At 32.1% G+C, this 12,479-nt stretch overlaps 1 protein-coding gene across 1 annotated transcript in view; it reads left to right on the plus strand.

Moving 5' to 3' along the window:
• LOC129226910 (probable C-mannosyltransferase DPY19L1) overlaps nt 1-12,479 on the plus strand; it is a 126,347-nt gene that overhangs the window by 84,502 nt on the left and 29,366 nt on the right. The window contains exon 14 of the mRNA XM_054861540.1: nt 11,503-11,574. Within this exon, the coding sequence (XP_054717515.1) occupies nt 11,503-11,574 (72 nt within the window). The remainder of the gene's footprint in view (nt 1-11,502; nt 11,575-12,479) is intronic.

The following is a 12,479-nucleotide window of genomic DNA, read 5'->3' on the forward strand; positions in this document are numbered from 1 at the left end:
TTTAGTGTTACTGCTGTACAGCAACAAATTCATCCTTTTCATTTCTTGAAAATAGTTAACACCCCTTAAAAGTTAATAGCTTGATTGCTTAGTAATAATATGTTCTAAATAAAGTAAATTACCTTCCCCCCTCCCTTCATAGCAAATGAGGAAATAAATTGCATCTCTCATATTCAATGGATTTTTGTATATTTTTAATGAGAATAAGAAACTAAATTTGTATTTGCAAGGGAAAAAAACAATATTTGTCCGGATTCCCAACCCCCCAACATAACTTGCATCTTTTCCTCAACTGCTTTTGGGAGTGTACACTAGTGCAATGCAATTAAGTGCAATAAATAGAATAGAGAAAAGAAATTAATATAAAATGTGCTAATTCAAACTACAACAGAACCTCCATAACTCAACAAACCAAGGAAACATGAAAAAATTTCGACTTAAGTGGACGTCAACTTACTGGGGTTCTAAAATTTTAATTCCTAAAGAGTTTCTGTGTGTACAACTTACTTACTGATGCTTAATATTCACATTATAAAAACTAATTCCAGTAAAGGAATTTTCTATTCTTTTCGTTTTCTTTCTTTGAAAAGTATATAGTAAAATCAATAATATATTTGAATATATTGTGAAGCATAAATACATAATTGTTGAAAAGAGATAAAAGCTTCTTGTTAGTCATGTCTGTTCAAGATAAAAAGTCCTGCTCACACTTATTTAGAATACAGGTATAATGGTGCCTTCTTTCTCTGCAGTTTGGTATATTTTATCCTATCCTTTTAGAATTGCACTAACAGCACAGAGTGGTTGCTTACTCCCCTGGATAAAAGATAGAATTCTCTAAAAGAGATTTCCTAAAACTCTGAGAAAAAGTTAATATGAAAGAATGTTGGTAGCAAAAATTGAACTAGAATAGCAATTGGGTGTGGACTGATAGGGGGTTCTCGCAAATGTGTGTCAAGCTAGATAGATTTTCAGTCATTGAATTTGGCATTGGGCCAACCCTAAGAAAAATAAATGTCCAGTTACAGGGGTTATCAGTGTGTCCAGTTACTGAAGTTTCACTGTATTTAAACAGGAATATTTAGAGTAGAATGTTTATAAATCATTTGTATAAAATAAAAAGTGGCTTTAAACAACATACCGCAATTCAGGGGCGGATACAGAAAAATCTTTTGGAGGGGGCACGGGAAATTGAACTTTTCTGGGCTAATCTGTTTGATAAGCGGAAAACAAATCCATGTTTCAGTTTGATATTGCATTAGATTAATGAAACAAGTTAAAAGCTCTGCGAATTAGAAGTGTCTAGCTTCGAATTTGTCTTTTAGTCTGTTCTTTGCCCAGTTGGTTAGAGAAATCATTACTGGACAGATATCAAATTTTTACTTGTATTTGGCCTAGATCTTATTACACACAACACAATAATTCGAATGACATACATATTTTCTAATCTTCTTAGTAGGAAAACAGATATAAGGTAGAAGGAATTTAAGAACTATGAGCTAGTATTTATAGGATTTGTGATACTTTGTATTAATTGCCTAGTTATAACTAAGAATTAGATGATTTCTCTTTTAATTTCTATGTTGTCTTAATGCATACTAAACAATAATTTTTAGTATGCATAAATTGTTGTAGGAAAATTTCGAATTTCGCGATAACCTGTTTTTATTGTTTATTATTAATTTATTTAATTAACTACTTTCAATTCAAAAAAATCTTGAGTATTAAAATGTTTAAATTTGGGTTCAAACACCAATGCATGTCATTATTCAAATTTTTTTTTGATGCTATTAGTAATTAGCTAAGTTTTTAAGATTATGATCGATTTTTTTTCTTTTATCAAAATAAGGGGGGCAAGGGGGCAGAATCCCTCAAAGTCCCCTAAAGATTCTCATTTTATATGTTAGCACACATGTTACTGATCATTTAAAAAAATATATAAATTATTTTAATTTAGACCCTCATGCCAAAAAATTAAAATTTTGAAAATCATTTTTTTATTGAAAAATTTTTAAAATTTTCAGTTTGTTAATTTTTTTCAATTGCTGAATATAAATTCAGATCTTTGATATATTTTTTTTCTAAAATGCTTGAAGTCTTAATGTATAATGTGAAAATTTTCAAAAACTTTTTATCTTTAGTTGTTGAGAAATAATTTTTTTTGCAAACAGCTGCAGTTAATTCTGAGAGAACTGTGAATGACAACTAACGCAAAATCTCAAAACTTTGAAGGGTCATAAAATAAAAACAATTTTAAATAGAGAAGAAATACTTTAGGAGGTTACATAGGACTATGAAACATATAAGTATACAAAGTTTCATTGAAATCTGAGATGGTGGGTGTTGGGGTGTGGTTGAACTGACATGGAATGACCCATAGGGTTTGATTGTAATTCTAAAGTTATTGCTCTTTTTTTCTCAAAGTTATTTTACATAATTGATGCATGATGGTGTATAAAAAATGTCATTAATTGTTGCAGATCAATAAATTTCATAATTTAGAAGAAAATTTTTCAAACTTTATTCATACACTAGTCATTCAGACTACAAAAACCATCAAATAAACATTGCTTTCTAAATGTTTTGCTGGTATAATAGTATTGAAGAATAAGTTAAAAGAACTAATGCATAAATACTTGATTTTATCCTATATATATATATATCTTAATATATAAAATTCTGCTGTGCGGACGTTTGTCACCATAAGGCTTTTAAACGGCTGGACCGATTTTGATCAAATTTTTTGTGTGTAATTAAGTTGTGGCAAGCATGGTTTCGAAGCAGGATGGAGACGTTTTTGTTAATTAATTAATTAATTTAAACATTAGATGGTTATATCTCCCAAATGATTAATATTTATTTTAACCTATTGTTGAGTGAGAATTGAAATAAATATTTAACCCGTTGCCAAAAGACAATAAGAAAGCCAGCTCTGCTTTTTGTAATGAAATTTCCTACTGTGACATATCAATGAGAATAGGTAATACGTAGAGAGAGAGTGAAGCCTTCATTTCAGAAAAGGAACGATTTTAGGTCCCGTTAAATATTTAAAAGTTAACTACCAGAAGAAATCGGGTTCTTTCACTAACCAAATGATCGGAAAGTGCCATACCTAGCAACATTTGTTTCACTGCTCAAATCCATGTGAGTTTTTGCACCAATGTCAAGAATACTTTAAGGATTATCAAACTAATCAGTAGGGAGGATTTCTATAATTGGGAATCTGGCGATCTTTATTCATAGGCGTCAATTTTTGACTCCAGCGCCTGAGTGAGAGGTATTTTTATTTGCAAATCCAAACAAAGAGACCGGATACATCAATTCAAATAGGGTTATAATAAATCAGCAGGGTTACCAAAATAAAATTATTTACGTCAAAAATTATACGACAGTGCCAGATTCCCATTTATCAAAATATCCCCAACCAGTACATTATTGAAGGAAAAGACGGTGGAATTTAAAGACGAAGCAAACTTTATTTTCCTCCAGATAAATTACAACGGGGTAGTTCTGTACCCAAAAGATCAGTGCAGTGGAAGATCTTGATCTTTGGTGGAAAGAACAAATCAGGCAATACATAAAAGTTTTAAAAATTTCGTTCAAAAGATCGGACCGCTCATCGATCGGAGTTTGCTTCGCTCACTGATCGGCTGGATTACAGTAACGTGGTTGCTTGGCGAATTTGGCCGTAAACAATAGAGTTGCGGGATTATTTGTTTGCATTTACAAGCTACTGTTAATGTAATTTATTGTATTTTTTGTTTATTTGGCGAAATATTTTAAATTGCAAAGAATTGTTGTTGATTTTTTAAAGAGTGTTTAGTCATTTTAGTTGAAGAATGTGTTTATTTTACATCGGGAGGGGGAAGGGAGATGAGTGATTTTTCGCTTATTCAGAGAACTGTTTTTACCTTTATTTTTTTTTTTAAACGATATCATTTCGATTATTTTATTCTTTTTCATATGAGTTATGTTGCAGCGGGATTTGTCGTTTATTTTAAATGGAAAGTTAGTTTTTTACACTTAATATCTGAGGACAATTTTTATCCTTTGAGTATGGTGGAAGGAACAAATCGTACAAATCTATGAAGATCTTTCAAGTACGCGAGAAAAAAGTAGTTAATAAAACAACTGCTCAGTAGGCATTAGATAAATCAAGTTGTAATAAATATACGCATTCTGACACCAAACAGCTTAAAACATTTTCTTTTAACTAATTTTTTTCAACAGAAAGGTTCAAACACTTGATAGTATATTGAAATTTTTCATTTTTTCAATTTACAAAGTTTGAACAGAACTACTTCTTGTTGGCCTTTTTAAAGGTAGACCAACGGATGTGGAATGGTAAGTTCGGGAGAAATGAAGCAATGGAAACTGGATTTCAATTTAAATAACATTTTATTCAAAAAACATGTGTAAAATGTAAATAGGCAGAAACAATCAAACATTTATAAAAAGTAAATCCCCTATTAACAATTCAAATATAATAACCCCCCCCCCCCCCCACAAACAAATATCACAGAGAAATATCACAAGATTCAATTACTTAAAAATTATCAACAGTTCTAAAACGTTCCTTATATTTTTAAACATTTACCCTATGCCATGCCACAACGATGGTAGCTGTCCAGAAAAACTGTTTTAAATAATCATACCACTGGGAGTCCATACTTTAAACTTGGCACACAAAACAACGAAGGCAACATCCATCTGTCGGATGTTCAGACGAGTTGAAAATGTCCACTCGTGGACAACAGACCAGAATCCATGGTCAATCAATCCTAGGCACACCCATGCCACAGAAAAAGCAGCATAAGAAATTTATCAGCCCAGCTTCAAGCAAAACAGTAACCTTCCACTAGCAGAGGATACCTCACCATATAGTGGATTCAATCCAGTCCGACCGGCTCCGTAATCGAGTATATGCCAGACTAACCTTCCGGCACTGTTAGGCCTAATACTTAAAAAAACATCAACTCTTCAAATTTATATTTCTTTAAAAAAAACTCCTTCGTTACTTGTAGGGCACTGTTTTAGAACATCCTGCTCTGTTAGCAGGCTATTGAATCTTGTTACAACATTTCTGAAAACCTCCACGTCCTCTGCGTGGATAAATCAATCCATTCGAGCACACATGCTCAAATCAAAACACACCGTCTGCAGAACGGAAGCAAATCATAAGAGATCGATTGATTGATCGACTTAGTATTTAAACCTTCTCTGTTACCCTGACACAATGACGTGACGTCGTCAAAATTTACATATGTTGCATCTGAAAGCAACTCACAGTTAATCCTTTAACTGTTGCTATTTCTTAAATTTGCATTCTTGACTGCTACCAGCAGAAAGATCCTCGCTATTTCTTAAATTTGCATTCTTGACTGCTACCAGCAGAAAGATCCTCAACTCATGAGGCCTGACGTCACGTCCGCCGATGGGCGAAACACGTGATTGACTTGTCGGGTCAACTTGGGGGTTAGTCACTTGGGGGTTTCATACATACGTCCGCCGGATAAATTACGTCTTTTAAAACCAGGAATCTATTTTTCCGACTAGTTTGAATTTACTGGTGAGTTTTTAAACAATTAAAATACATTATATCTTTTTACGAAATTGCTCCAAGAACCTAAAATATATGGTTATGGTATATGGTTACGGTATATTCCACTTCTGTCGGGTCCTCTAGTCTTAATATATAAAAATCTTCTGTGCGGACGTTTGTCACCATAAGGATTTAAACGGCCGGACCGATTTTGATCAAATTTTTCGTGTGTAATTAAGTTGTGGTAAGCATGGTTTCGAAGCGCGATGGATCGAATTGGAAAAGTTTTTGTTAATTAATAAATTAATTTCAACATTGGATGGTTATATCTCCCAAATTATTAATATTTATTTTAACCTATTGTTGAACGAGAACTGATATAAATATTTAACCCATTGCCAAAGGACAATAAGAAAGCCAGCTCTGCTTTTTATAATGAAACTAGAGGACCCGACAGACGTTGTTCTGTTCAAACTTTGTAAATTGAAAAGTTAAAAAATTTCGATGAACTATCAAGGGTTTGAACCATTTTGTTGAAAAAGATAAGTAAAAAAATGGTTTAAGTGCCTGGTGTCAGAATGCGTTTATTTATTACAGCTTGATTTATCTAATGCCCACTGAGCAGTTGTTTTATTAACTATTTTTTTTCTCCCGTACTTGATGGTTTGTTCCTTCAGCCATACTCAAGGGATAAAAAGCGTCTCAGATACTAAGTGCAAAAATCTAACTACCCATCTAGAACAAACGGAAAATCCCGCTGCAACATCCTCAATATGAAAAAGAATAAAACATTCGAAAGGATATCGTTTTAAAAAATGATAAAGGTAAAAACAGTTCTCAGAATCAGGGTTGGCAGGTTTCTGCCAAGGCGGTAAAAACCACTGGTAGAAACCGGTTAAAAACCGGCATGGCAAAAACCCCTTTCTGCCACATTTATGGCAGAAACTGGCAGAAACTCAAAAAATGACATAAATGCAATTCCTGACATACAATAGAAAATGTATAAGAAAAATAATTAATTAACCCAAATACAATTTATTTACAACACTATCACCATTCAAAATCAAATTTTACATTGTTTTCACACTGCAGCAGCCTGTAACAAAATACAAGTTTTGACGCTGTTTCTAAACCTAAACAATTTCTTAATTTGTTGTGCACAAAGGAAAAATTTGAGAAGATTCTTTCAATCCCATCAAAACATCGATGTTAGAAATTAAAACATCGATCTTTTTATCAATGTATAACCTACATTTTTGAATATACTACACTAATTTAAGCAATACAAAAGAATACGTATCCGACAAATATATTGAAAATACTGAACCTCAAATCATGAATATAATTTAATAATAATAATTTCGCAACAGCTTGGTATTATAGTTGGGCAAAAATTGATAATAAGACAAGCACCGGTTAATACAATCTAGTTATAGTAATAAGGAAATATTTTCAAACTGAATTAAACTAAAAGTAAATTTACATCAACAAAGAATCTAAGAAAAAATGCATCATGCACTTACCGTCAGTTGAATGATGAGAAAAAGTTGTGCTAATTATTTTAAAAATACAAAATTAACTCTAACAATAATTTTTAAGAGTAAGAAATATGTGTTGTACTGTTAGTTAATAATTAAACACAAATTTAAGGTAATAGATGGATGACTTGTTGGAGGAAATTGATAAGTAAGCCCGAATATTGGTGTTGACAGTTTGGAGAAAAAGAAGTTTCCTTACTTTGTCCCCCCAGAAGGGCATTTCTCTTTTCGCAGACTATCCCACCAGTCTGAGAAACATCTCTTTTGATGGAACAGAAGTTTCCATCACTATCAAACGCGTATAGGATTTTCCTTTAGTTTAAGAACTGGAGCCTTGAAATAGACTGCAAGTTCTGGCACCAGACTACCAGTGTCAGGTTCTTCCAATAGCTTTGATCTCTTTTTTACCCTCTAGTTAATCTTTTACTATCTTGTAGTGATCTTCCCAAAAATCATCCTCTATGCAGAAAAATTGTTCTTATAAAACGGGTGCAAAAAATGATTTTTTTTTTGGCAACTCCATAAGTAAACTTAATTACCTAGCGAGAAGATTGGAGCAAAATTTTATGATAATTTTCAATTGAAATGCAAAAACATCAGCATCGAAAAAACATCGAAACCAAAACATCGATAGTCCAAAAACATTGAAAGTAAAACATCGATGTTAAAAACATCGACGTTTTAACAAAAAAATCGATGTTTCCAAAACATCGACATCCATGTTGCACCCCTAGTTTCAACCAATGAAACTCTTTACATTTATGAGTCAGTGAATCTAACCAATTATGTTGTTTCTTACATACAGCAAAGTTGAAGACTGTGTTAGTACTTATATAATTGGATTATTAGCTTTCTATAGAAAAAAAATTGGGGGGGGGGTAGAGCTCTTTGTTCTTTGAGAATAGCTTTATTCAGTTATATTAAGTGTAAAATGACAAGTTTCTGAATTTTAGAATTTAATGAAATAAAAAAAAATCTGTATTTATTTAAATATTTGATATATCACACTTTATATTAAATGCAAACAAAATAATTATAAACAAACTGAAAAATTTGTTACTTACAACATTACAAGGCTAAAATTTCTAACACATAGCAATTTAAACTACGATAAATTTTACTTTGCTTTAGAAATGTCAGTCTTGTTATTTAACATATTTTTACACTAATTATTAAATAACTATTATATTAAGTTTTTGCAATGACGAAATGAGTTATATATTTTATTTTACTTAATTGCCTGTCATTAAGTAATTACTAGAGCTATTAAAAAAGTTTTCTAGTTTTTGCCAGTTTCTGCCGGTTTTTACCGGTTATAACCAGTTTCTGCCACCGGCAGGGCAAAAACCAGTTTCTGCCGGCAAAAAGCCAACCCTGCTCAGAATAAGCAAAAATCACTCATCCCTCCCTCCCCCCCCTCCCGATGTAAAATAAACACATTCTTCAACTAAAATGACTAAAAACTCTTTAAAAACGAAAAGCAATTCTTTGCGATTTGAAATATTTCGCCAAATCAACAAAAAATACAATAAATTACATTAACAGTAGCTTTAAAATGTAAACAAATGATCTCGCAATAATATTGTTTATAGCCAAAGTCACCAAGCCACCACGTTACTGTAACCCAGCCGATTAGTGAGCGAAGCCGACTCCGACTGATTAGCGGTCTGATCTTTTGAACGAAAACATTTAAACGTCATATATTGCCTAATTTGTTCTTTCCACCAAAGATAAAGATCTTCCTCTGCACTGATATTTTGTGTACAGAACTACGCTGTTGTAATTTATCTGGACGAAAACAACATTTGTTTTGTCTTTAAATTTCATCATCTTTTCCTTTAATAATACATTGATTATAGTTTGATAATCCTTAAAGTATTCTTGACATTGGTGCCAAAACTCAGATGGATTTGAGCTGAGAAACAAATGATGCTAGGTACGGTTCTTTCTGATCATTTGGTTAGGAAAACCTAAAGCACCGGTCATATGGTTCAATTACGACAGAACACACGTTTTGAGTGAACATTCGGTACTTTACTTTAAAATATATCTTGGGACCTAAAATCGTTGCTTTTAAGAAATGAAGGCTTCACTCTCTCCCTCTCTCTCTACGTTTTATCTATTCTCAATTGACATATCACAGTAGGAAATTTCATTACAAAAAGCAGAGCTGACTTTCTTATTTTCTTTGGCAACGGGTTAAATATTTATTTCAGTTCTCGTTCAATATTAGATTAAAATAAATATTAATCGTTTGGCAGACATAACCATCCAATGTTTAAATTAATTAATTAATTAACAAAAACGTTTCCAATTCGATCCATCGCGCTTCGAAACCATGTTTGCCACAACTTAATTACACACACAAAATTTGATCAAAATCGGTCCAGCCCTTTAAAAGCCTTATGGTGACAAATGTCTGCACAGAAGATTTTTATGTATTAAAATTTCCTACTGTGATATGTCAATTGAGAATAGATAAAACGTAGAGAGAGAGAGTGAAGCCTTCATTTCTTGAAAGCAACGATTTTAGGTCCCTTGAAAGTACCGTACCTAGCAACATTTGTTTCTCGGCTTAAATACATCCGAGTTTTGGCACCACTTTAAGGATTATCAAGCTAATCAGCCCATTATTAAAGGAAAAGATAATGGAATTTAAAGACGAAACAAATTTTATTTTGGTCGAGATACATTACAACAGGGTAGTTCTGTACACAAACGATCAGTGTAGTAAAAGATCTTTATGTTTGGTGGAAAGAACAAATTAGGCAATGTATGAAGTTTCAAAAGTTTTCGTTCAAAAGATCGTACCGCTAATCGGTCGAAGTTAGATTCGCTCACTGATCAGCTGGATTACAGTTGGGTAGTGGCTTGGGCCATAAACAATAGAGTTGCGTAATTATTTGTTTACATTTTAAAGCTACTGTTAATGTATAAAATATGACAACGTATATAAAGTACAAATTCAAAATGAAAAAAGGTTAAAAAAACCAGGGTCTTAAACACCCTGTTCAGAACCTTGACAAATGGGGCATTTATAGTGTTTCCTGCCAGTGCAAATTGGCCTACATTGGGCAGACTCGACGATCCCTCAAATTCCGGATAAAAGAACACGAAAATTACGTCAAAAAACAGGATCTCAAACGCTCCTCTATTGCTCAACATTGTTGGTCTTGTGGCCATAATTTTATTTTTTCTTCCGCCAAAGTTATTCACGAGTGTTCGTCCATTCATGATTTAGATTTTTGGGAGTCATATTACATATGGAAAAATTCTAATTTAATCGTCAATGATTTGTCTAGCACTCCCCCTTTTCCTAATGTTTGGAAGTCTGTTATTTGAATTATTTTTTGTCCGTGACGTTTTCACCTGAGTGCAACTGTCCTCTGTAGTTCTGACGCAACCTTGACGTCATCGTTTCCGGTACTGCTCTCATATCTTTTACAACTCGTCTCTCATTCCAATGTTCGCCTCGACTGTGTTTTAGTCGGGTTGAACCTGTCTTCGTTTTTAATTGCACTGATGATGGCACTTGTATTTTAGAGTGCCGAAACAGCTGTTTGCTGGTTTTTTAACCTTTTTTCATTTTGAATTTGTACTTTATATACGTTGTCATATTTTATTCACTATGCAGTACAAAGTTTTCGACTACTTTTTATGTACTGTTAATGTAATTTATTGTTTTTTTTGTTTGTTTGTTTATTTGTTAAACTGTTTTAAATTGCAAAGATTTGTTTCTAAAGAGTATTAAGACATTTTAGTTGAAAAATGTGTTTATTTTACATCGGGAGGGGGGGGGGGGCGGGTGATTTTCGCTTATTTAGGGAACTGTTTTTACCTTTATCGTTTTTTAAACGATATCCTTTCGATTGATTTATTCTTTTTCATGCGGGGGACGTTGCAGTGGGATTTCCAGTTTGCTCTAGATAGGTAGTTAGCTTTTTATACTTAATATCTGAGGACGATTTTTATCCTTCGAGTATGACTGAAGGAACAAACCATACAATCTACAAAGATCTCTCAACTACGCGAGAAAAAATAGTTGATAAAACAACTGCTCAGTGGGCATTAGATAATTCAAGTAGTAATAAATATACTCATTCTGAATCCAAGCAGCTTAAAACATTTTCTTTTTACTTATTTTTTTCAACAAAACGGTTCAAACACTTAATAGTTTACTGAAATTTTTCAATTTACTAAGTTTGAACAGAACAACGTCGGTCGGATCCTCTAGTATATATATATATGTATATATATATATATATATATATATATATATATATATATATATATATATATATATATATATATATATATATATATATATATATAATTTTTTATTTATTTTTTTGAAGTGTACTACTCTGAGTGCCAGTAAGTGATGTATTTTCCAATAAAATCAATTTTACATTCTTTTTTTAGACACTGATTGAGCTCTCTAAAACTTTTGCTCTACCTCTTGCTATTGCAGTAGTTTTTTACAGTTTCTATGCAGTAAGTATTTATGTATATTCTTTATGATAATTTCCTATAGTATATCAAAATTTTCATATATTTTGCATATTTCTTGTCTTTTGTTTTCCAACATCTTTTTAAAATTTATAAAATTTTAAAGTAACTTGTACTAACATATAATATGTAATTATTAGTTATAAGCTTTATAGGACAAAGCTGCCCAGCTTCATTTATTTGAAGTGTGACAAACATGAAAGTACTGCATATCGGCTCATATCCAAATATTGTAAAACTTCTTACACCATTGTTTGAGGTGTGGCAAATTTAAAAGTACCGTATAACCACTCAAATTGGAATATTTTGACACTTCTTGCACTGCCGACAGCAACCTTTATTTGTTACCAGACATCAACTAGTGTCTGCTTACAACACAGTGTAGGAAGTTAATACTGAAAAATTTGAATTGATGATGAAACAACGTAAAATAACTGTATTGCTCAATGTAATTAACTTAATATATGTGTAAATAACCAAAAGATTTATGAGTAAAATGCTTCTCATATGGTGATAAAAGTTTTTTTTTTTGTCCTTCAAAAAATATTCTTAATACCTGCTCTTTTAGTATTGCAAAAATGCTCCAGACATAAATAACAAGTGGGCTAATTGAGGGAGCTGTAGGTCTTATAGTATCTTTATCTAAATTGCAAAAAAGTCCAACACATGAAATTGACAAAGTTTGTACGTTTCAGCATTTTTGACTTAGCATTGTGTAATTTTAAATATCGTGCATAATTTATAGATCATCCTTTAAATACAGTTTGTGTTTGTCTATATACACTCTTCTCTGTGACATACCCACTGTTCTAAACATTTTTGCAAACTGTCTTCTGAACTAATGCAGTCTTGAGCAAATTAGTACTTTTAACCTTTTCCATATATTGAAA

The sequence above is a fragment of the Uloborus diversus genome, chromosome 7 (assembly GCF_026930045.1).
Source record: "Uloborus diversus isolate 005 chromosome 7, Udiv.v.3.1, whole genome shotgun sequence".
NCBI classification, from domain to species: Eukaryota; Metazoa; Arthropoda; class Arachnida; order Araneae; family Uloboridae; genus Uloborus; species Uloborus diversus.